The sequence below is a fragment of the Tyto alba genome, unplaced genomic scaffold, assembly GCF_018691265.1.
Source record: "Tyto alba isolate M040663 unplaced genomic scaffold, T.alba_DEE_v4.0 Super-Scaffold_30, whole genome shotgun sequence".
NCBI classification, from domain to species: domain Eukaryota; kingdom Metazoa; phylum Chordata; class Aves; order Strigiformes; family Tytonidae; genus Tyto; species Tyto alba.
In genome coordinates this window covers 1,792,369-1,817,689 of record NW_024881305.1, presented here as the reverse complement: position 1 = coordinate 1,817,689, position 25,321 = coordinate 1,792,369, and the positions used below count along the sequence as shown (strand labels likewise).

Below are 25,321 nucleotides of genomic sequence, written 5' to 3'. Positions count from 1 at the left end.
GTGTCCCCACGGCCCCGCGGTGCTCGGTTGGGTGTCCCCGCACCGGGGGGGGGGGGGGGGGGGGGCAGGGCACCCACGGGGTTCACACACACCCCCCCCCCCCGGTTCCTCCCGGGGAGCCGTGCGGGGTCAGGGGACCGCCCGCCCCGCTCCCCCCGGCCGCGCTGGCCGCCCACCGGGGATGAAGCGTTGCCCTCCTGCAAAATGCCCAAATAAAGGTATTTCGCCCGGTTTTGGGCCCCGCGGATCGGCCTCGCAAACCGGGCCCGTGGCGCGGTTCCCGAGCCAGCCGGGGAGCAACCCCCCCCCGGGTATCCGCCCGCACCCCGAAACCGGCCCTGGCACCGGGAGCCTTGGCGAGCCCCCGGCCCAGTCCTGGGTGACCCCGGGGGGGGGGGGTTGGGGTGACCCTGGGGTGGCCCCAGGGTGCCCAGTCCTGGGTGATCCCGGGCATTTGGGCTGACCCTGGGGGTTTGGGGGGCTCTGTGTGGCTCTGGGGTGCCCGCTTGTGGGTGTCCAGCAACCACAGGGTGCCCCCGTTTAGGGCGGGGGGGGGGGGGGGGGCTCTGGGTGGGTGGGTGACCATGGACACCCATGTTGGTGTCCATGGGTGCCCAGTTTGGGGTGGCTGCATAGTTCGGGGTGACCCCAGTGCATCCAGTTCAGGTGGGCCTGTGGGTGCTGGGAGAGGTGTGTGTGTGTGTGTGGGGGCCTGAGCCCATTTCCAACAGAGGCCCACGCCCCCCCCCCCCCCGCCGTGGCCCCCCTCGTGGGGACCCCGGGGTGCAGACCCATCCCCGAGGCGGGGGAAGCGCTGGCTGAGCTTTATTGCTGATGCAGTGGCTGCAGTTGTACAAATCGCGAAGGTGCGCGGGGCTGGTGGGGTGGGGGGGGGGCGTGTGGGTGGGTGTGAGTGGGGGGCATCGCGTGGCCCCAAAACCCGCTTTGGAGGGGGGCAGGCAGTGGTCCCTGCCCGGTCCCATGCCCACGGGTGGCAGCGTGGGCAGGGCTGCTGGTGGCACTGGCAGCACGTCACCCCCTTTGATCTTGTCCCCCCCCGCCCCAGGGGAACCCACCCCCCGGGCCAGCCCTGCTCCCCGCCCCCCGGGGAGGATTTGGTTTCTGCACGGGGAGAGGGGGGTAGGTGGGGTGTCAAGAAGGGGGGAAAAAAACCTTGGGCTGAAAAAATGAACTTCAAAAATATGCTCCTGGCTGGGCCGGGCTGTGGCATGAAGCACCTGGGGGGCTGCAGGTACATGTGCCCTGTCCCCACCTCCTGCCCTGCCCCCCCCCCCCCCCCCCCCCCCCCCCCAGCCTCTCCCTTCTCTGACCCCTGTGATTCCCCCCGACGTCGAGCCTGCACCCCGCGAGCTGGCACCCCACCACGGCACCTGCACCCCGTAACTCCCCCGGCCACCCGGAGACCCCGGAGGGGAGGGAGCCATGACGATGGTCTGGCTGCCCCCTGCCCCTCCGAAAAGCGAGGCTGGGAGGGTACCTCTGCTCGCCCCATGTTGGGCCACCTCGGGGGCCCCGTGGGCAAGCCAGGATGGAGGGTATCAAGCCCCTTCTGTGCGCTCCGGGGGGAGTTTTCCGTAAGGACTGGCTCTGCAGACCCCTCCTCTATCCTCAGCATCTTTGGCAGCCGGACAGAGCGGGGCACGGTGCTGGCAAAAGAAAGAGCTTGAAGGCTTCACAACCATAAAAATAAATACAACGTCTTCCTCCCGCACTGCATCGAACGGCCGTGCTGGCCCTCCTCCGGCCCGGCCCTTCCTCCGTCTGTCCCAGAGAGATCGCTGCTCCTCGGTGTCGGTCACTGCAGGGTCCCAAAGGGCTTGTCATGGAAACAATCACGAGAAAGGCGAGTGTCCTGGGGTCTGCCACGCCGGGCTGCGGGGGGAAAGCCGTCCCGCTCCCTACTGCAGCAGCTTCGGTACCTCTACCTGCCGGAGAAGACACCCCGTTACTGGGGGGAGCGGGGAGCAAGGAAAGGGGGTGCTGGAATGGCCCGAGGGCCCCGTGTGGACCCGCCGTGGCGGAGCTGGGCCCCTCTCTCCGTTGCTCAGCGCTCCGGGGACATCTCTCCCTCTCGGCCAGGCTGGTTGTCCCCACGCTCCAGCTCGTGGGCAGCCCGGCCAGGGACACAAACCACCTGGGGCGAGTGAGATGCTTCAGGGCATCGTGGTGGGACCAGTGCTGGAGACGCAGCCTCTCCGGCCACCCTGGGCTACCTCCCGCCCCAGGGGGGTGGGCTCAGCCATGCCAACGCGGCAGCAAGAACTCGGGGAGCTGCTGCCCCTGGGGACCCGCTGCCCACATGCTCTTGCCCACTGGGACACTGGTCCCCGTGGGTGCGTGTCAGCCTCCCTCACTGCGGCGAAGCGCCGCTCCTTTGCATGGGGAGGTCCTGGATTTCCATCCCCTGGGGTTATAGGTTTTCCTGGTTTTCCATCCCAAATCTGACTGCTGGAATGAGGTGGATCTGCCCACCCCAAGGGCTCTGCCAAGGGATGGAGCTGCTGACCCCATCTGCTCCGCAAAGGATGGATCTGCCCACGCCATGAGCTCGGCAAAGGGATGGATCCACCCCTGCCACGTGCTCCACGCAGGGGTTGGGACCACGGACACCCCGCTCTGTGCCCCGCAGCGGAGAAGGGCAGCCCTCACGCCTCCGCTACCCAAGTGACAACAGACGTGACCTCGGATCTCAGCCCACGGACTAACCCCACGGCCGGACCCCGCCGCCGCCCCGCACTTGCCTTCTTGAGCTGTTTGAGGTTGCTGGAGCGGATGGCTGCCAGGAGCTGGTCCCGCGAGTTCTTCTCCTGGATCGGCAGCGCCCGGTCTCCCAACTTCCTCTGCGTGGCCGGCGAGAGCGAGTTCCTCAAGTTCTCGTTGATCAGCGGTGGGGCGAGCGGAGGAGGAGGTGGGGGCGGAGCGGCGGGCGCCCCCCCTTTCTTGGGAGAGCTTTTGGGGGAAGCCTTGGGGGACGGCTGTGGGGATGGCTTGGGGGACCCCTTTGGCAGGGCTCCGGGCTTGGGCACCTCCAGGAGGTCTTTCTTCTCCCCACGCTCCTGTGCCAGTTTCTGCTCCTGGAGGCGTTTCTGCCTCTGTTTGTCCATGTTTCGGCTCAGCAGGTTGGTGACTGTCATGCGTGGTCCGGCCAGCTCGAAGTGGTAGCCCAGCTTCAGGAGCGTGGTGTTTTCCTTCAGGAGCTTGGCGATCTCCATCTCCGTCTTCCCCCCGCAGATGTGCCGCTGGTTGTGGAAACGCAGCTCCGTCAGCGTGTTGTTCTGCAGCAGCGCCCGGAAAATGGCCAGGATGCCCTTGCCCGTGATGTGGTTGGAGTCCAGGTTGATGCTCGTCAGCACCTTGTTGGACTTCAGCATGATGGCGATGGCGAAGGCCACGTGGTCGTCGGCACGGGTGTTGGCCAGGGCGAACAGCTTGACCACAGTGTTGAACTCCAGGGCCTCGGTGAAGCGCACCAGGGTCTCGTTGTTGATGCAGTCCGAGTTGTTCACGTTCACTTCGGTGACCTCGGCGTCGTTGTTCTTCACCTTCTCGATGAGCTCATCAAAAATGCTGGAGGCTTCATCATCCTTGGCCTGATCTGAGGAGCTGCTGGTGGTGTGCTTGGAGGGGCTGCTCTCAGCTGCTGCCTTGGCCCCCCGTTTCTCCTCTGCTGCCTTTTCTGCCTCTGCCTGGGGTTTCTCCTTCTCGTCTGCCTTTGATTTTTTCAAAGCTGAATCCTTTTCCTCCTCTTTTTTGTCTTTTCCTTTCTTATCTTCTCCTTTTGTGTCTTTTTCTGCCTGTTTCTTTGTTCCTGAACTCTGCTCTTCCTCCTTTTTCTCCTTCCCTGTGCCCTTCTTCAATGATGAGCCCTTTTCTTCTTCCTTTTTGTCCTTCCCTGTCTCCTTCTTTGCTGCTGAGCCCTTCTCTTCTTCCTTTTTATCCTTCCCTGCATCCTTCTTTAAAGCTGAGCTCTTTTCTTCTTCTTTTTTATCCTTCCCTATATCCTTCTTTAAAGCTGAGCCCTTCTCATCCTCCTTTTTATCCTTCCCTGCATCCTTCTTTAAAGCTGAGTTCTTATCTTCTTTTTTGTCATTCCCTGTGTCCTTCTTCAACGCTGAGCCCTTCTCATCCTCTTTTTTGTCCTTTCCCATCAGCTTTTTCTCCATGGCCTTGACTTTATCATTGATAGCCTTCTCCTCTTTGGTCTTGGTCTCAGCGTCGGCTTTAACTTTTGGGTCTGTTTTCTGAACACTATCTTCCTTTTTAGAGTCTTTTCCCACTTTCATATCTCGTTTCCGGGCCAGGTCTTTGGAAGGAGCTTCCTTTCCCTTTTCTTCTTCATTCTTGGCTCCCTTATTCTTCTCACTCGATCTGCTTTCCTAACAAGAGAAAAACACCGAGGCGTTACAGAGACAGATGCCTCCGACCTCCAGACTTGCCAGCCCAGTCTCACTGTCACCAGCTCTGCACCTCTGTCACACAGGAGCAAGCACAGGGCCCCGTGGGGCAGCACCACGGCCGGGGAAGATGCACAGGAGGATGCAGGACAGGCTGGTCTCAGGAAGCTCTTAGACTACACCTGTGAGGGATGAGCTGCCCTAAACCAGGCATTTATGATAGAAACCTGGTGAGGAGCATCATGCAGGGTCCCCAGGAGGCAACAGGGAGGTGCCACGGGGGAGCCCGAGGACAGCCAGTGCCGGGTCTGTGCCGTGGCAGGGCTCTTCAGGGAGGTAAGCGACCTGCTCCGAATCGTGACGGTTTGGCCCTGAATATGGGCCAGAGCCTCCTCCATCTCACCTGTGTGATTTCCCACCGCCTGCTCACACACTGCAGCCGGTGGCTGGAAGAGGAAAGTATAACCCAGCCGAGGTCCTGGCTCCAGGCAAGGGTGCAGCATCCGAGCGCCCCGAATGTAGGCAGAGCCTGCAGGACCCAGGCGTGCCGAGGTCCCGCTGCAGCTCTCCAAGGCATCTCCGCTCTCCTTCTGCCTCCAGTCCCTGCCCAAAGGGCTCCAGAGGCCGGCGGGATGCCCTCCTTCCTCCCTAGTGAGCTGATCATAACCTAACAAGCTGCGGGATGCACAGCACAGGCTGTGCTGTTTGATCCCTTTCTACCATACCTCCTACGAGTTATCCTCTTTTTAATCACCTTTTGCTATCCTCTTTTTAATCACCTTTTGTTATCCTCTTTTTAATCAGGAATGGATCTAGTTCCTGTACCTCTCTGAACCCCAGGTGCTTTCCCAGCTTTCCTAAATGGTTTCTAACTGGATGCTCTGCAGTTTTGCCCAGTCCAGAGCCCAACACGCTTCCCATGCTGGCCTGGACACGTCTGCAAGCAGAGGAGTGTCCACACAGGTCCACCCAGCAGTCACACCCAACCCTGGGCTCTCTGGAACGAGCCTCCTATTAACATGAGTCTGCATTTTTGAGGCTCCCTGCAGAAAACCAAGGAAACAGGGACACGGCGTTTATTGCTTTGTAGTGCACGCTGTTGTCCCAGCACACCTTCTTCCCGTGTCCAGAGGCATCACGGGAGGGAAGAGTTTACCTGGGGTGGTCTTGGGGAAGGACGCAGATTTTGCTGCATGTGTTGGGCAAAGCAGTGTCACTGCAGCTGGCACCCCCTTCCCTGCCCCTGGGATCTCCACGTCTCTCTGTGCCAAGAAGTCATGCAGCAGTGCTCTGGACCTCCTGAGTTTCTTCTTTTATCTCCAGTCCAGCCAAGATGCCCACTCAGTCCTTAGTGGGCTGGCAAGCATCAGTGCTTTGGTTTTGTCTGCCTCCTTGTATATTCACTCAACAAAAGCAATTTTTGCCTTTGCTTTTATGCTTATCATGATGCCACTGTTGTGTTTGCGGGACTTTGATGCACAGCAGGAGCTTAGTCCAGCTTTCAGCTCTCCAACATTGACCTTCAGGCAGTGCCTACATCCTCCCTGCATGCAGAGGGTTGCAATCCCAAGGCTTGATGGCTGTTTTCTTACAAACTACTTCTGGCAGCGAAGGATTTTCCTCTTTCCCTTCATGCTTTAGGGCCATGTGATCATTTGCTTCTTGTCAGTCAAACCCCACGTTCATATAATTTTTAGTACTTTTGTCAAGCACCTGAACCTCACCCCGGGCACAGCCTGTCCTGTGCATTGCTGCCGACCACAACCAGCACCGTGGGCTCGGTTTGGGGGGGTTTTGGTAGCGAGGGAGGGGGCTACAGCAGTGGCCCCTGTGAGAAGCTCCTCGAAGCTGCCCCCGCTCCAAGTCAGACCCACCTCTGCCCGGGGCCGAGCCAATTAGTGACAGTGGCTGCACCTCTGCGAGAATGTATTTAAGAAGGGGAACCTGGGAGGGGGCTTGGGCTTGTGAGGAGGAGTTGCAAGAAGGACACTGGTGTGAACACCGAGGTCAATGGGAAGAAGGAGGAGGAAGGGGGGGCAGGCACAGCAGAGCAGAGCCCCCCTGTATCCCACGGGGAGATGACAGGGCCGCCCCCGCTGTCACCCATGGAGGTCACTGGTGGAGCAGAGGCCGACCTGCAGCCTGTGGAGGAGCCCACGCCAGGACAGGCATCTGTGCTTAAAGGGGGCCGGGACTCTGAGGGGAGAAGCAGCCCCCAATGCAGTGTTCATCTCACCTCCCGAGAAGGAAGAAGCAGCAAGCTGACTGTAACCCCCATCCCCTGTCCCCTGCACTGATGGCAGGGAAGAGGTGGAGAGATGGGGGGCAGAGATGAGCCCGGGAAGAAGGGAGGGATTGTAGCCTTGTAGCCCGTACAAATGTTTCTCACCAAGTAAAAAGACCACTAACCACAGGCTCCACTGTGTAAGCCCAGTACTTAATGGCTCCACTGTGTAAGCCTGATAGGATCCAGGCCTTGCTAACAACTTCACCACTGAAAAGGGGGATAAAAGATTGATATGGGATGAGCATCCTCCCCAGTTGGAACCATAGGCTGAGTGGTTGTCCAAGAAGCACAAAGTCAGCAAAAATCTGTGGTAACTGGGGGAACTTGCCCCCCCCCACCCCCACCTGTAAGGAGCAAACGTGCTAATTTACACAGCAAGCGAGGCTAACTCAAATACAATTAACCAATAGCAGATGGGATGGTAATTATGGACCAGTGAGTGTAAACTTAGATTGGTTATTACTAATCACGTAATAGGATCAATAGGCTGTAGTTCCTTTGTGTGGTGTGCTAGCTTTGTGGAATTACCACCCAGCACCCATCTTTGCGCAACTATGGAATAAACTGATATCTTGGCTCTGTGTGTGAGACTGGCTTTTGCACACCGGGTAACGATCCCTGTTTGAGGGACAACAGGGTGGGGGGGAAGTGTTTTTGGTGGCGCTTCTCACTGTTCCACCTTGTCTGTTAAGCGTTGTTTTTGTCAGTGCTTGAATTATGGTGATTGTGGGAAACACAAAACAGCGAAAAAACTGCAAAACACACATTTCCTTAACACCTGGTGCCCAGAACAAACACAGGATGGGGTGAAGATCCGGTGATTTGTGTTGCCATGGCACCAAGGAGGAATGCAAAGCGAGGTGGAGGCCCCACAGTTGGTTCTTCTACTTTTCTCAAGGAGTATTTTGCACAACTATGTGAACATTATCTCCCGTTCTTCCTCTTTCCCATGACAACTGTGCGCACATTGCACCAAGGAACGTGCTGTGTCATTACTCAAGAAACAATGGCTTGACCGCAGTCCCACCCAGTCACACATGCACACCTGGATAAATACTACCCTGAGTTTGTACCCAACTCAGAGGGAAGAGAATTCAATACCAACTCAAAGGTACAGATTGATGGGTTTGTGCTCCTGTCCCCCTCCGGGAAAGGACGCCTTTTGATAAGATTTGTGCCCTTGGCCACGCTGAGTGATTGCCCAGGAAATAAGTGTGTGATTGCAATCCTTTATGTGCGTAGTGCTATATAGCCAACCTGCAGTCTGTGCATTTATCGTAGGCAATCTCCAAGAATCTGTAGATGTTGCATAAGAACAAACCGTACTATTCGTGCACCTGACTACTCCTCTTGAATGCAACTGGACCTACAGCACATGGGCTGTTTGTGCGTCTGGTGTCAGTCCTACAGTCACAGCAATAATTGGCATACCTATTAAGAGATGAGTCCAGCTGCCCCTAGCCCTACTAATCTCTGCGAACTGGCTAGAACACAAGGGGATTCATCTCTTACCAAATTAATTTATCATCTTAAATGCAACAGTGATGTTCTTTTCTCTTCCTCCAACAAGTCTGTCTTTTGCCAGTGACCGTAATGGGTGATCCACCCCTCCCTGTCCTTATCTTGATTCTTGAGACTTTTTGCTTCATTTTCTCCTTTCCTAGCACTGGGAGGGAAGGGGTGAGTGAATGGCTGCATGGTGCTCGGTTGCCCTCTGGGCTCAAACCACGACACACCAGCAGCTCCAGGACACAACAGATGCCTTGTTGCTGCTTTCACCCATGGCCAACGGGGCTGGGAAGAGTCTCCCATCAGCATTGTTACGACATGTTCTGCTTTGGCAACCGAAGCCTTTGATCACAGCTCAGTGCATGCAGGCTTCCAGCCCGTTGGTATTCTTGTGGCACTGTATTTGCTTCCTCGTGTGCCTGGAGAGATGCAGGCACAGGACCAAGACTTTGCTATAGCAATGCAGGGCACCAGGGCAGGATTCATCTCCCTGGTCATCAGATATGAGACACCTCCACTCCCAGCGGAAGAGCCAATGCTATGAACAGATAACTGAAGACAGATGAAACCCTGACATCGGGACCAAGCTCGCTGTACAGAGGAGGATCCTACCGTAAAATCTGCATCAGGGTTTGGCAGTTTGAACCTCCTTCTCCCTGCTCCGCAGCTGGGGGGCACACAGCTCTTCCTGGGTGCCTGGCTTTGGCAGCGTGGCTCAGCTCTGCGTGCCAGCCGGTGCCGTGGGGTTTCTGTCCAGAGCTGAGCAGAGGGTGACATGCTGAGACATTGTTAGGTGGGAGCCCGGCTGCAGAGCCGTGGTTAGGTCAGGCTGAGATCTCCAGCTGTGGGATCAATCTGGGCGTCCTCAGCTTGACCACAGCGACGCTGGCTGCACGAGGAGGAGGAAGCACCAAGGTGAGCGGATGGCAAAGCAAATAGCATCTTTGCTGGGGGGGATTTTAGGACTTCAGAGAGAGGAGGAAGAAAGATGCCTCTGGGAGGAGATGCAGTTGTGACACCTTCACGAGCCCCCTAGACCCTCTCTGGGCTAGGACAGCACTGTGGCTTCACCCAGTGCCTTGAACTCCCAAATCAGAGTCCAGACACCCTGGTCTGCAGCCAGGGCTGGCCTCCTCCTCCAGATGGTGCCCCGGCCATGGTGCCTTCCCCAGCCCAGGTCCCCGTGGTGCCCACGCTGGGGCAGAGCGTGGCTGTGCCTTCCCAGCGCGCGGCACTGCTGGCCCTCGGGGACTGCTTTTTTTTGTGGAAAGAACTGGCCTGGCTGTGAGTGAGCCAGCTGTCAGGACTGTTTGTACCTGGCGTATAAACAGATGCCATCTGGGACGGGAGAGCTGTTTATTTAGCTAAGAGATTTCTTGGCTCCCCTGTGCAGACCTAAACAGGCAACAGAAAGGCAAATGCCAGACCCCGACAGAGCCCATCTGTGCATCCACACAGCCCCTCGCTGCTGCAAACCCCAAGGACCAGGGATGGGGGTCCCTGAGGTGCCCCAGTGACAGCACCCCATGTCCCAGGGGCTGCAGGGAGCAGGTGATGCCACCTCCTCTGGCACCGAGCTGGTGGCCCTTCTCACCAGGACGTTCCCTGTTCCCAGGTGCAAGGATACTCAGTGACATCCTGAAGCACCTCGGTGAAGGAAGAGCCATGTCTGCCCTGGCAGGAGGCTGGACCAAAGGAGGTGTGTATGGGATAAGAACTCTGCTGCCTTGCTCTGTCCCCCCACGCTCATGCCCAGTGGTGCCCTTCAAACGGGTTTGGGGATGTCCCAGGTTGGAGGTTCCTCGCAAGTTCCTGCGAGAAGAGCGAGTTGCCCCCTCCAGGGCTCCGCAGCCCTTTCACGTCTACAGACTTTTTGCCCCTCAAGTCAGAGCCAGCAGCCTCATCTCCACACCAACTGCTCCAAAGAGCCTTCTCCTTCCCAGCCTGAGCTCACACAACTTGCCCACGGGGAGACCTGAGTCTCCCCTAAGGTCCCTGGGCCATCCAGGACCAAGCAGAGCAAAGGCTTTGGCCAGGAATGAGCAGATCTTGGAGAAAGGGAGGAAAATCCTGAAGAGAAGGACCCACGACATCTCCCACACTCAGAGAAGACAGGGGATTTCTCCAAACAAGATAAAATTAGAGCTAAATAAGATGCATAGCAAATCCCTTCTTAGCAAAGCTGTTGTGGCAAGCGCTGGGGATGTCTCGTTATCACACCGTTAGTGTTCTCATTAAAGCTTCCGTCCACAGGTGTGTTGCCACATGTTCAGGTGCTGTGGCGTGGGGCAGGTCTGTAGAAGGAGGGCACTGGAGCTGGAAAGAAGGATGTGGAAAGGGAGCCAGCTGGGCCCCTGGGCAGGGGAAAAAGGGAAGGCAACGGGTGTTACTGCCACCATGGGCAGTGTTTGTGGGATCACGTGTGCCCAGCAAATTTGGGATGCGCTGGAGGGATCTTGTCAAAGAACGGCAAGTTATTGCAAAAAGTGCTGTCTGGCAGCAAGGGGTAAGAGGTGTTCAAGCTGTTTCATTTAATGCAGAGCTGCCTCGATCATGGTGCTCCTGTCCCTGCTGGGGAAGGCCCTCTGCAAGTGCCTGGCTCCAGCAGCAGCAGCAGAAGGGGAGGAATCAGGAGCAAAAACTTGCAGGCAAGAGATCTGTGTTTCTAAAACCAAGGGTCATGCTTACCCATCCGCCACTGCTTGCACAAGACTCTCTGTTCCTTGGTGGAGGTTGGTGACATCTCTAAAGCCAGGTCAGAAGCTGCTCTAGGCCATGTGTGTGCCCAGGAGGGAGTGTGCCTTCATCCCCTCCTATCTTTGCACCCATTCCTGGGCTCTCGGTGTGTCCCACCACCCTGGCTCCACTCCCGGGTGGTGACACCGGCCCAAGCTGCGCTCACTGGTGACAGCAAGATCCTCACCTCTGGGCTGCAAATGAATCACGTTGCTCCAGCTCTTGGAGCTCGGCAGAGGAGCTGCGTGGCGGGATGATGCAGAAGAGGAGAGAGAAACGCATCCCTCCCCCTGGTCTTGAAACCCTGGCCATCCCTGCAACCACCAGCACACCTTCTTCTGCAGCCCAGGCCACCAGCCAGCCTGTCTCAATCTGCAGCTGCCAGTGCCAGCCCTGTACCCTCTCCATTGCCATCTTGAGTCCTGCCTGCTCGTTCCTCTCCACCACGCTGACATATTTACCTCAGATACCTAGGAGCCACTGCCGCTGCACCCCCTCCTGTGCCATTCCCTCTGCCGTGAGCACAATTATTAGGAGAATATTTTTACACAGCGTGTCAGACCTTTAAAAATAAGACTAATGAAAACAGCCTGGTACTTGGCTGATTAATCACCAGTGTTTTGATGAACTGAAATGCCTTCCCGTTTCCTCTAAATAGACTAAAATGAGCATTGCCATCGCTTGTTAGCATTTGTAACCCTCAAACCCACTCAGATGTTTCCTTAAAAGGCAAAGGAGACTGGGAACTTCTTGCCCGGAATCCGAGTGTTTGCAGCACCGCTGCTGCCGCTGCGCGAGGGACGGGGCTGGGGCTGGAGCCGCCGGCCAAGCCGGGACGGGTGGGAGCGGAGCAGAGGGGCTGCCGAGACCTGCTGCGGGTGATGGGGATGTGCTGGTGGAGCAAGGTTGTCACCTCCTGCCCTGAAAGCCCCACCGCTCGTTTTGGGGTAGAAAATCACTGCTTGGGTGGGAGGCGTTGATCTGGCTGTTTGCTCAGCGGAGTGAATGAGAGCCGGTCACCCTGCTGTGCCTGCAAGCAGGTTTCTAAGTTAAAAGGGGATCATGCTGGAGAGGGGAGCAAAGGATGGGTTACCCAGGGACTCACAAAACCTGTATCCAAGCTGGAGGGAAGGGGCACTTTGTGGCTTGGCTGCTGCTGTTACATCAGTCCCTGGCAGAGGGGACATGGAAATGCATTTGTAGAAGAAAAGTTTTTGTCTTTGGAAGGGGCCAGCTTTCACCAGCCTGCAGTTATTTTCAGAGGTATGTCCTGGGAAGAGTCCCTCGTGGCCCAGATCACCAGCCTGAACATACTGGCCCAGCACGCTGGCCATGTGCTTGTCTCAGCTAGAGAATGAGATGTAAGGATGGAAGCACGTGCTGCCGAGCAGCTCCGTGTTGGCTCTGGGGAGCCATACCCCATCTGGGTTCAAGGAGGGCTTGGCTGAAAGGGAGTAGCCAGAAATGTTGAGGATGGCTCGTGCATGAGGGTCACTGCTGGGGGCACACGGCACGCTGCACCCCAGGAGGAAACGGGACTGTCAGCAAAAGGTCTCAGGGTCAAACCTGCTCCTGCAGTTCATGTTAAAATGGCTCCAGAAATAGTGAACTCAACCTGCAGGCTTGACGCTGACTCAGTCTCTAATGTCACCTGCAGCTCTGGTGGCCTCTGGAAGCCAACTGTGAGATATTATCCCCCAGCTGATATGAGAACGTCAAGAGCACAAGAAGGGAAGCCTGAGCCAGGATCAGGCCCCACCCAACCGTCAGCACCCCTGGCAAAGCCGGGGTTAACTCCAGCGTGGGTGATGGCTCCAGCTGCTGTGGTGGCCATGGGGACAGAGGCTTCACACACCTGAGCCTTGGGGCACAGTCCTCGCCTGCGTGCAGCTATGGGGGCATCTGTTCTGGAGTAACGTAAGGGGAAAACATGGAGCAAAGAGAGAGGAAAGTGTTGGCACCTACAGAAACTGCCCACACGTGGAAACGGCACCTTTTTAGCTAAGCCAGTTGAGCTGCATGTCCACTTGTAGGCACAAGTCTTGTGCCTACGCTCTTGCAAGCACCAAGGAGTTATCACTGCTTGTAACCAAACTGCCCTACGCCGGCGCACGGCTCTCCTAAACCAAGGTGCAGCTGGCTATGGGAAGACAGCCAGACGAGCTGACCTTAATTAATCCCGGAATGATTTCAGCCACATGGGTAATTTCCGCATGTGCATTGGAGCCCACTGGAGCCCAAGAGTCTTCTTGTGACTCCCTGCCTCCCCCCTCTCCAGCAATTCCACCGGCAGAGACGTTTTGGTGTGCTGACTGCCTGGCCCATGGCTTTTGCCACCAACAGAGACTCTCCACCCAGAGCCATGCTCTCTGCAAAGCAACAAAAATTGCTCCAGAGCTGTGGGGCTGGGGGATAAAGTCCAGGCCAAGAGACTGTCCCTTTCTCCCAGTCTCTGCTGGGATAATAAAATCCTCCTGTGGCCAGCAGGATGTTTTCCAGCTCATCTCTTGGCAGGGCATGGCTTAGGCAACAAGTACCCACCAGCAAAGCTCCATCGGTCTCACACAAATCCTGAGTGGCAGAGGGGTTATTGGAGGTGGGAGAGCAGGGAAGTGGGGAAGCTCCAGGGATGAGGGGAGACCTGAGAGACACAGAGACAGCTCACCAAAATCTGTTGGTCAGCTGGGGGGGTCCCAGACCAGACTGGCAAGGGAAGGAATCTGGCTTTGGTTATTTGAAGTAGAGGGTTTAGGCATAATGATGGATCCATAACTAGTGAGCCAATCTGGTGTCACTGCCTGAGGGGTTTCAGTCTGTCTTACACGTGCTACCGAGTCCTACAAAGGTCTCCAGAGCCACCATGAGACTCTGAGATCGAACGCACAGCTCTCACCTTGGGCATCTGCATCATCTTCTGGAGACACCTGCCCAGCTGCATGGGATCTAAGGGAGCCCCAATGTCCTGCCCAGCTACCCCAAACCCCAGCCGGAGCCGGAGCGAGGCACCAGCATCCCAGCACCCCTCAAGTGTAACTGTGGGTGAAGGGGGCATAAGACACGCGAGAGCTCCCAAGTGACAGGGATGTCTCCTGTGACTGTCCCACTGCACAGAGAAGTCTGTTGAGGTGCCCAGTGGGCAAAGGCAGGTTGTTTTGCTCTGGACGTTCCTGGGTATTTGGGTACCTGTTGCCATTACACTCTAGGTGTGTGAGAGGGTTGCTGGAGCCAAACCAAACCACAACAAGCTGGCCAAACTGTTCCTTTCCTCTGTTCCTCAGTCACTTTTCAGTAACTCAGGGACAAGTCAGGGACAAGGAAAAAATGCTGTGTCCTTGGCTGAGTCCTGAGAGCCACTAAACCCGGATTTCCAGAGACCACTGGCAGAAATGGGACTGCAAGGCTTCTGCTGACCCCTCTTGCCCAGGGCAGCTGAGTCCAGGTCTGCATGACACCCGCCCACTCAGGAGGGGTTCTGGCATTGCTCTACCTGCAGCAGTGCCAGCGCAACCCTCCTGGTCCTTGGCTGAGAGCAAACATCGTGGGCTGGTGTTGTGAGAAACCCTTTCTCGCACCCCCTGTATGCCCCACAGAGCTCTGGCCCCCACAGGCTCCCTGGTAGGATCATTCCCAGGCAGCAAAGCGTTTTTCTCTTGGCATGTTTGGATTTTTCTGGCATGAAGCAAGGGTGAAAGGACCTTGGCTTCCAGCTCTGGGACACACACAGACCTAGCTTGACCCCCGTGGCCATGCTCTATGTGCTAAAGCCCAGAGCGATGTAAACAACTTCTTGCCCTGTCCCACCTCAGCTATTACTCTATTATTTTAATGAGGAACTCAGTTATTCCCCTTCCCTTCTGCACAGACTTTTCTGACCCAAAATATCACTGTCTCTTTGCACTTCCCAGGCCAATGTTTTTAAAAACATCTTCCTTCTGAGATGCAGCACTGTCCTCTAGAGACTGGACAACTCTGGCCCTGACTGTTGTCTTGCTTTGCCTTCGTTGCTGAATTAAAGCCAATAACAAATGTTTCAACTGGGTTTCCTTTAATAGAATAGCTCCAGCCCTTCCACAGTGACATGCAGCCATTTTCCAGAAAGCCCTTAAAGCTGCTGGATACTCTGCAGATGGAAACTTTTGCTCCTCTAACAAGACCTGTTTTTAGAAGTCAGAGTTTTTCTCTTCTACCCGTTGTATTCCCAGCCCCTTCTTCTGGCACTGCCATGGCTGGACTGCATATTCCCAAGATGAGACCTTTCCTCCGATCACCTCCTCTTTGGCAGAGGTTGCAAAGGGCAGTGAACTTCAGTGATTCACACCATGGACACCTCAAGGCTGGATTGCTGCCCAGCGCACTTTCTCTGGGCAGCCCATGAAGAGCATTCCTCAGATTTTTAGGAATAGAAGAACTGCAATTCAGCCCCAGCTAGTCATAAATCTTATCTCCTGTCCTCCACGTCTCGGGGACTGGATGCTCCTGGGACTACTTGGAAAGCATCTCCAGGCCCCTTGCTGGTGCAGGTCTCCCACGAGTCCCATCAGCCAGCCCATGGGACCATCACAGACACCCCACGGCGTCACTGGTGGCTGCTGGCACCCAGTGTGGGAGGATGAATCAAGGTCTCTGGAGCAGGTGAGACAAGTGCCAGCCCCAGGTGCTTAACTGGCAAAATCAGAGAGCTGGTTTGCTGGTCAAAACCTTTAAACAGCTTATGAGAAACAGGAGCGCTGGTTCCTTGGGTTCCTACACCACGTGGGAGCTGTAGCCCAGAACACAGCACTTAATGAGATAAAGCAGGGCATGCCAGGAGTCACGATCTCTAGTTCTTGGAAACTGAAGATCTTCCCCGAAAGGAAGCAAACTGCAGCTCCCTTCCTGCTGTGGGCAGCTCTCGTGGCTGTGCGGTTGCTGGTTCCCGTGCCGGGCATGTCCGCATTCTGCCACGGTCCCCCTGCCAGGAGGCAGGACCGCTCAGAGCCCGCAGCAGCATCTGGCAGGTCTCGGCATAAATCCTGACCCAAATATCATGTCTCAGCCCTGGGCTACTCAACCCAACGCCAACGGGCTGCACGTTCCAGAACACCTCTGTGACCCCGGGCTGTCACCTCTCCTGTTGCATTTCTGCTGCTTTTGTTCCTGTCTATTTTCGACCTTGTTTGCACCATGCTCTGGGCAGAGGAAAGGACTCGTGTCACTTCATGGTGTGGCTGGTCCACTGCCATTGCTGCTGTCCACGCCATGATTTCAGAACAAGTACCCTGATACCTCCTCCCTGGAGAAGGGAGATCCTCTCGCTCCACCCTGCTGCGATTCCCACCGCGGCAAAGGGTGGGCTGGAGTGACGCCACCCGTTAATCCCAGCGTCCTGCTGGGAGCTGAGTCACCGGGCCATTTTAGCACACAAATGATGTCATAACGCTGCAAAAGAAAGCAATAGGTAAAGGATCCCAGCTCTTTTCCTCCTCTGTATGTCTATTTATCAGCTCAACATAAACAGATAATGAACCTCCTGGGCAGCTCGGCCCATATAAGCTAAACACTCCAAGCATTTCCATGGATCTATCTGCATCCCAGTTGTGGTTTAAGTAAATATAGAACTCAGCATTTTACTCTTGTTTTTTTCAGACTGACTAGAAATTCAGCTTTTTTGCTTGCTTGTGCCCTTAGATGGACCGCATATCTCCCAGACAGTGTGCCTTTGGCACGACCTACGAGTCACTGGGAACATTTTGTGCTGCCACTTGCCCTGGTCACAGCAAAACAAGGTTTCTGCCACCACTTCCCAACAGTGCTACAAACCCACCGATCTGGCTGTGAGGTTCCTTCTCACCCTGTTTTTTTTGGAAATGCAGCTCAAACCTGGGTGCGCTGCCACCTCACTCGCTTCAGCTGTTCTCTACACTGCAGACCCTTCAGCTATCTGTCATGGGATCGTTCCTGCTTCTCTTTTTGCCTTGGAGGTCTGTTTTATCGTCTGTTGCTAGCTGACAGCTCTCGCTTCTGGTGCTTGTCCTCCTCATTACAGGGTTGGTACGTTTTCAGAAATGAAATGAAGTACAAAGCATCTGAGCGCAGACAACATCAGTTTTCATTTCTGAACAACGAAAGATGACAAATAAAAGGGATCTCCTGGATGGGCTGGTCTGCAGCAGGCTGGAGAGGCCACAAAGCTGAGACCGCCTGTGGCCTCCTTTAAGGACCAAATAGGAATGACTCAATAACTGGTTTCTTTCAAAATGTGTGACTATTTTGGATATCCCTGGCTATTGTCCATGGGAGTAATGCAAAGACCAGGGAGCCGTCAGCTCTGTTCCCACCCAATGTGCTGGTGGAAGGGCTCACACCTTCGTCCCCTGCCCACCCCAGTGTGAGCTGGGTGCTGCTGGAGAAGCACCAGGAGAAAGGATGTGCCAGTGTCACCCACCCCTTACAGCTCTTTTGGAGGCCAGGATGAGCTGGGCAGAACAACAGCTTGTTCTGATGAGGGAAAAGCAGGCACCCAGACTGCTACAGACCTGCCCAGGACATGGTTAACAGAAAGGCAGGAGCTGGGAATTGGTAAAAACTCTTGGAAAGAGACAGAACAGTCTTGGCATATCGACAGAACTAGCTGATAAACAGGACAGCAGAGTTTAAATACATACGTGTTAGTCACAGACTGGTAAGATGCTTAAAGAATGATACAACCACTTCTTTTCCCTTGTTTGCAATTTCCCTTGAGTCCGTCCCAGCTATTTAAATGTGGAGCTTGTTTTTCCTCCAGTTATTTTCATGAAAAGATGACAAGCTTTGAGCATTAATAAAAAATTTAAATACTAACTTGTTTTTCTGTGCTGTTGAAGAAGGGCTTGTTGGTAGGGATTTCACTTTTTATGGTATCTCCCTCCACATATAGCCACCAGTAACAGGATTAAATACCACCTAGCAGCGAGCACCAAGCCTACATGCACACACCCCAGTGAGTTAGAAAGGAAGGCAGGACTTTTTGTAAGATCTGCCCAAGGAGTTCTGTAATCCTTACCCATGGCTATAGGACCCGCCGCCTTCTGGCACCATCATCCTGCAAATATGCTGCATTTGGATTAAATAAACTCCTTCCAAGGTCACTGCTGTCTCCCTCAGCATCAAAACCTGGCCATGAGGAATGGTGTCCCACCACTTGCTGTCAGCTGGATCCAGCCTACAGCAAAGAGTGCTCAGGGACACAGGGACAGCCCCAGGAGCTCTGGGCCAGGCAAAGCAGCCTGCAGGGATAAAGATGCGTGGACCTGGAACGGGAGGGTGTTTTGCCTGTGCAGGAGTGTATGTGGGGAGTGGGATATCCGAGAGGAAGGGGAAAGGAGTTGGAAGAAACTTGCCTGAGCCACCTCAACTTCTCCTGTGGGAAGGGTGGTCGGCCATCAGGAAACAAAAGTACAGGGACCATCTGCCCTGTGCACAGCTGGCCCTGGCATCCAAAGTCTCCTATTCGGAGCCTTCTCCTCCAAGAATCTGGTCCCTAGGCCTACATGGAAAGAGACATCCACCACGTGTGCAAGCATCTTGTTAAAAGAAGTGGCTTTGTGGCCCTGGAATGAAACCCCTCCATCAGTAGGGTAATGCCCCTGCAAGCATTTTCCCAGCCGTCCGTGCTTGAAGCAGCATGAAATCAGTGCAGCCCTGCTGGGAAGCAGGACTGGGGGTTCTGATGGGCAGGGACATCCAGGTGTCCTCTCCTTACAGGTGATGTTGAGGGAAGGAGGCTCTGCCACCAGGTGCTCGGTGTTTTGGGAGCCACCTGGGCCCTGCAGTGAGGCCAGGCGGGAACCCAAGGAGAAGCAAGAGCAGCAGGCAGATTCCGTGGCACACTTTGGAAAGTAGAACTTCCTGCTATGGATATGGCAACTACTAAGAAGCACTTGTCCACCAAACCACCTGGCCTCAGGGCACACGTGGTTCACGTGGAGTGGTGGTCCTTCCCACGGGGTAGCTCGTCTCAGCCAGGTCCCTCCTGGCAAAGGTACCCCTGAGGGGGTTTCGGAGTGACTGGATGCCAATGGGAAAGATGGGGGTGTCTCCAGGGTGTATATCATAGTGCTATATGTATAGATATATGCTTTTTAAAGAAGATGTCACCAACTCTGGACAAAACCAGAGTAACTCTCACAAACCCCTTCTCCTCATACAGCTCAGCTGTCAGAAAAACCTATCCTGCAGAGATACCGGCACTGACCCCCTATCCCCTGGCATAGACAGATTTTTCTCTTCTGAAGAGACATCCCAGGCATGATACAAAGATTTACAGTGATAGCAAGTCAGCTGTGCCCCCAGGTAGACCATCCTTTGGTTAATGCCACTGCTTCAACTTTACAGCATGTTTCTAACCTGAATTTCTCTCTCATTATGTCTTTGCCTGCTACAGTAAAGAGCCAGGAGCTCTAGAAATCATCTCTTCACTTACCTACTCATGAATATTAGTCTAACTTTGGCTCCTGTGATACGTGGACTTTCAAGAAGGTCTGCTTGGCGCATCTGAAGAGAGACACTGTCCCAAGCCCCACTGTTGAACTTGGGGTATAGTTTTACTCGCTGGCAATACAAAATGAAGATTAATTAATCAATGCATCACCAAGATGTGAATTTGGCTCCTCAGCGCAGAGAAGTTAGGGCAAAGCTCACATCTATTTTGGGCTGTTTATAAACTGCTTCCTAGTTACCCAAGTTTGCCCTTTTCATCACTAAGAAGACGTGTTATTATGTAGTTACAATATTTCTAAATATACCCACTCCTCCAATATTTAGAAGGGAATGGGGGTGCCTGGAGCCAGTCCAAGAACAGAGCAATGACTGAAAGAACCGTGAGATGGGCAGAAACTGAACCTTTCCCTTTAAAATACCTTATTTTGCACTTTGGAGAAGTTCCTGCACGTCTCATCTAACAGACAACGTCCCACCAGCCTCTGCACAAAGAGGGGGCAAAGGAAGGAGGGAAGAACAGGAGGGAGGAGGAAAAATAATGGGGAGACAAGAGTGCAGCAGCTTGGGTCAGTGTGCTGCTGGCCCCGCGTGGATGCTGCCCCGGCCTTGGTTCTGGCAGGCTGCGGGGAGCTGCAGCGGCTGTTGCACCACGGGAGCTGCGACCCAGCCACCTCCCAGCTTTGAAAAAATGAGTTTTAGCAATAACAATAGCGCCCAAGGCACCACTGCAGAGCTGGACTAGGAACTCCCTAATATTTTCTACCCTCAGTGCCTTTGTGCAAGGCAGCTCCGGGCCTATAAACTCTCTGTAGTTCAAGGTCAAGAATCTAACCTCCTGTCCCTCCCTACTGAAGAGACATCACAGACGCAGGATAACATCTTCCAGATGTCCAGAGGGCCAGTCCCACTGGAACGACCTCCTGTTCCTTCCCTGCCCTCCTGCCCGCACTTCCCTCCCGTGCTCACACGTCTGCTCCTCGCTCGCAAAGGTTTTGCTCGATGCATTTCATCAGGCGCTGGGTGGGTTTGTGATGCCCAATGCTGGGAGGGAGCTGTCACGGGAGAGGGGCAGGGACGGGCACCGCCGGGGGGGGCGATGCCTGCGCTCGGCTGGGGGGAGCGCGATCCCCCGTGGGTGCGCAGCCGCGCCGCCTGTGTTGGCAGGCACGAGTGCTTCGCTGCCTGCTGCAACGTGAAATCCGCTGATACGAGAGAGGGATTTGTCATCAGGGGCCTCGGTGCTCTGAGCAGCTGGGTGAGAGCTTGGGAGCCGCCTGGGATGCTCCGGATGGCTCCACGTTCTCACTCCATCCTGCAGCAAAACACAGCCCTGCGGCTTCCTCAGATGAGGGAACCAGCGGCTTCCTGGGCTGGTTTCCGCGATTGCTCCTGTGTTCCGATGATCTGATCCCATCCCTTTCCATCCCATCCCATCCTCGTGCCCCATGGTGGAGCAAAGGCCCCACCACCCGCATGGGCTGACCTGCCAGCGCTGCGAGCTGGCATTTTCTAGGTGCTAATCCCAGGTCCTAACAATGCCAAGGAGGAAGGGGTGGAGGATATTTTTTTCTTGGCCTCCAGGGATTGAAATAGAAGAAGAAAGTCATTTCTGCCATATCCAGTTACTGCAATGCAATCTAACTGGGCCAGTTTCACTAACAAATTTGACTGGCAGCCAACTTGCTTTGTCTTCCACGGCCCGAAGCTACTGAAGTTCACAGGAGAGCACACCGAGCGCTTTTCTCAGGACCTCCGCTGCCCTCCCTGCCAGCCACCGAGCTGTACACCCTCCCCCGGGACGCCTCTCCTCCCCGTGCCATCCCTTGCCACCATCCCGAGTCCCCTCCTGCAGCACCCAGACACACACACTCCCAGGCATCTTCCAAATAATGTAGTGTTTAACCAGACAACTTCCCAACTCTCTTTTTCCAAAAAACACAGATTTGCTCTCTTCCTCCTCATCATGGACACATCCCTATCCCAATCCCCAGTCAATTCCTCATCTTCCCATGGTTAAAAACAAAACAGCATCACTAGCGAGGCTGAATGCAAGACTCCCCCCTGCCTGAAAATACAGCTTTTGCACTGTCAATCCTCAGTGCTGGCTGCAAGCCAGGATCACCTGAAAACCAGTGCACTGTGGCGTCACTGGGATAACTGGTCCCACATAACAGCATTTCCCTTTGCAGGCAGGTTTGTCCTGCAGTACCTGTAGCTCCCCGCCATGTGGAAATTTTCCACCAGCCGGTCGGCGGGAAAATAAACCCAGTGCTCTAGTGGTGAGGGGCACAGCACTTTCTGTCCCCCAGCCCACACCAAACGGCACATACAGGAGGTGAAGGCTTCAAGTTCCTTGTCCTCACAGCCAGAGGAAAGCTCCCAGGCTGCACAAGCTGGAGATTAGAGAGGGGTGTGGGGGGGAACTATTTAACCCCTTGTTCAGGTCTCCAAAATAAACCTTAATTTATTTCTCCTATAGCTGCAATTTTTATATTTTTCTCTCTTTCCCCCCAGACCCCAGTCAGGAGAGGACCCTCCTCTAATAAACTCCATACACATCCATAAAGAGCTATTTCCAAGTGCTCAGAGGCCAGTTAGAGCTCGATTACTCAGCTGGAAGATCCAGGGTACTGCTGGGTGACCTGGAATAGATGAGGAATCAGAGCCAGAGCAGTCCGTTAAGAGGGGTATCCACATAAGCCTCTGCTCTGCTTACACTGCTGATATTCCTCAGCCCTGTCCCGTCACAGCAGATGCGAACCCAGCCTGGGATATGAAATCTGCCCGTGACTACACAGATAAATAGCTGAAGAGTATCCTTCTTTCACTTTCTGGCTCAGCCTGCCGTGAAAAACTAGGGAAACCAAATGCTTCCCAGCCTCCCACGCACGAATCACATACCAAATATTCTTAGTGCAGAGGTTAATAAATGTTACAGAGAAGTGGGATTGGCTCCCACTAAGACAAGGCACAAAAAGAGGAGAGGAACTGGCACGAAGCTTTCTAGCTCAAAGCAAGTTATTAAAGGATTTGCCAGGTGCAGAGGAGGAGATAAATGTACCCAAATCAAAATAAAAGAATTAATTTTAACTGAACAATAAACATGAAACAAATGGCTTGGGGCAAAACCTGCTTCTCGGGGTGATTTTCACAAAGCAGCAAACTTTTTTTATTCCGTAAGAACCAGAGGCTGCTTAAGCTTTTGCATGATAAGAACTCAAAGGATCAAGAGTCTGATGACTTCCAAAGGAGAAAAACAGGAGGAAAAAGAAACACAGCCTGTGGGATCGCTGTCACTGCACTGGCCCCTCCAGCCACCTTCTGGGAGTATCATCTCTGCTCCCAGCCCTGCCAAAGGATGTCAGAGCAGAGGCAGAGAGAAAATCACTGGTACCAGCAGAGGTTTTGGCTTTGAGAGTAACACCAGGATTTCATGAAATACCCTGTTCCCTCCTGGAGTGCCTGGACTCGCTCCCTGCCTCGTTCCTCTGGACTCTACATGACAGCTGCTCCTCCTTAGCAAGCACAGCATGCCTTTCTCGGGGTTTATGTTTTCCATCTCGTCCCCTAAAACAGCCCCGTGGAGTTCACAGGTATGCCCCTGCACTTCTCACAGAAACAGCTCAAGCGTGGGGAGATGTGACTTACGTCTATCGAGTGTTCCCTCTGAATAAGTTTCCTGGTCTCCTTTTCGCAGTGATTGAGCATTGTGTCGCAGTTTTGCGGGCCAGGTGAGGAATTTTCCGTTTGTTTTTTCTGACTGAGCTCCAGAGGGATGCTTCCATCTGGATCCACCACATCCAGCTCCTTTTCCAGCTCTTCCATCTCCTCTGGAGACAGAGTAGACAACAAACTGTCAATATCTGGATCTTCACTAACTTGTCGCCGATATTTGGCCACTTTGGACATCTTGGCTCGCTGGCGAGACACGGTTGCGGTTGTGTGTGGTACCCAAGGAAGGAGAAAAAAAACCCAAGAAGCCGAAGCTCCAACAGTGCTTCCCCCAGCGGCAGCAGGTGCTGAAGTGTTAAATCTCAGCAGCTCTCAATCGCTGCAGCCCGGGATATAGTAGTTATAAAGAGGGGACACCCCTCGGTCCAAGGGTTGGCCAATAACAGGATCCAGCCGCGATTCGGGTGCTGGGAAGCCAATGGAGCCCAGCGGGAGGCGGGGAATGGTGCTATCAGAGGAGCCTGAAACCCGAGGACATTCCAGGGAACCATGCAGAGCTGCATGACCAAATTTAGTCCGGAGCATTTAGCCTTTTAAAGGCAATGGGCCAACCTAGTGAGAAAACACGCAAAAATGCACAAGCTGGCAGGCTGGGGATCTGGGGGGTGGGGGAGGCAGATCCCTAGCATGTGCCCATCAGTGCTGGAGGGCTAATAGAGAGGTCAGCGTGGCTCCAAAGATATGGGGCGTCCCCTCCGTTACAGGAGGGGAGAGTTTCTGCTGCGACAGTGACAGCTCCTGGCTGAAATCAGCCATAAAGCACCCACCACAGAGAAAGTTTCCATCTTTATCCCTCTGGTCTTCAGGATCTGTGTGGTTAGACAAAGCACGCAGCCCTTCGGGAAAGAGGTGATGGGTGGTTCTGTTGCTGGTGCAGGCTGGTTGCTTTACGAAGGATGTGCGAAGTCCCGTGCCTTTGGAGCAGGGAGGAAGCAGGCGGTGAGTGCCAGCCCAGCTCGGAGCCTGCTCCTCGCTCTGCAAAGTCTGACCCCAGCACTGTCCCTCGGTCACTCTGTCAGAGCTTCTGCTGATTCCCCGTCCTCTGCAGGGTTGTTTCTGCAGCTGCTCTTCATCACAGCATTCCCATTTCCCCTTGCCAAGCCCCAGAGATATCCCTCCTTCTGCACAGACCGAATTCCTGAGTCTCTCCTGCTTCTGGTTCAGGCAGTGCCCTAAGCCTGGGCTTTGGTTGGAGGCACCTACTTTCTATCAACCTAATCCTTAGAGAAGCTTACCGGCACCTGTAAATTCTCTCAGACGGACAGAGGCACACAGGCTCTCGTCTCCAAATTTCAGCACAGCGTTTTGTATCTGTTCGTTATGCTGCCAGCTTCATCCTTTTTTTTCATCCTTTACTATCCTCCTAATATTCACTGACTACTCTCAGGCCTCTCTCTTCGCTAGTCCAAACAAGCCGTCCTTTGGTCTTCTGTAAAATAAGCTCTCATAAGATTTTCCTCATCAGCCTAATTACCTCCTCTGCCCATCTCCCTGGCTCAGATCTGTGCTGAACACGGGCACGGGGGGCTCCAGGTGAGTCTCCCAGTGCCTTGTGTTACAAACTAGACATTCCTCATCTTGACGGGAAATGCGCATTCTTGTTGCATTCTAGGATTTCAATTATCTGCAGCCTCACAGTGCCCAGCTCCTGCTCATAGCCTTCCTATGATTCACCAGCACGACTGAGATTTTTTCCATATTGTAGAAGAAACCGTTGGTTTTAGTTCCCAAGTGCATAACCTTAAACAGTGCTGTGCTGAATTTCTTCCTACTTCACTTCATCACTTCTATCTCCGTGACACCATGACCCTCATCTTGGTGTTCACTTGGACCAAGGACTAGGAAGGACATGGCCATCCCCTTCGCCTTCTTCTGGTCACAGCCTGGTCAGACTCTTCTCCTTCCCTCACCCCCAAACTGCCATGGCTGCAACAGCTCTGAAGGCAACAGGAACCAAACTGAATTTAGCGTTCTGGTGTCCATTGGGTGCCCTCTTTGCCCACAGAAACCAAGGGAGTGTCTTGCTTCTCCCACCTTACTACAGTCCTAGACCTCTCGAACGTGCTGTCTGGTCGCTTTTCAGGATACACAGTTCCAAATGTTTAACACTGTGTCTTCTGGAAGGGAAATCTGAGTTGACAGAGTCTGGGGAGGGAAGAAATGGCCAAATGCCTGGTATTTCTAT

At 54.5% G+C, this 25,321-nt stretch overlaps 1 protein-coding gene across 1 annotated transcript; it reads right to left on the bottom strand.

The window, feature by feature from the left end:
* Positions 1–809: 809 nt before the first annotated feature.
* LMOD1 (leiomodin 1) lies at positions 810–23,529 on the bottom strand. Its single transcript, XM_042800336.1, has 3 exons — positions 23,053–23,529; positions 2,763–4,397; positions 810–1,946 (listed from the first exon to the last, which is right to left on the bottom strand). The coding sequence occupies exons 1-3, from the start codon at positions 23,311–23,313 to the stop codon at positions 1,920–1,922; spliced, it is 1,923 nt and encodes a 640-aa protein (XP_042656270.1). The 5' UTR covers positions 23,314–23,529; the 3' UTR covers positions 810–1,919.
* Positions 23,530–25,321: the final 1,792 nt, after the last annotated feature.

What these genes read in the sequence shown, in the direction of transcription:
- LMOD1 (XM_042800336.1), bottom strand. Translation starts at nt 23,313, where the DNA reads ATGTCCAAAGTGGCCAAATATCGGCGACAAGTTAGTGAAGATCCAGAT. An exon ending in AGAGGGAACACTCGATAGAC is followed by an intron (nt 4,398 to 23,052) that starts GTAAGTCACATC and finishes TTCTCTTGTTAG; the next exon opens with GAAAGCAGATCGAGTGAGAA. An exon ending in ACCTCAAACAGCTCAAGAAG is followed by an intron (nt 1,947 to 2,762) that starts GCAAGTGCGGGG and finishes CTTCTCCGGCAG; the next exon opens with GTAGAGGTACCGAAGCTGCT.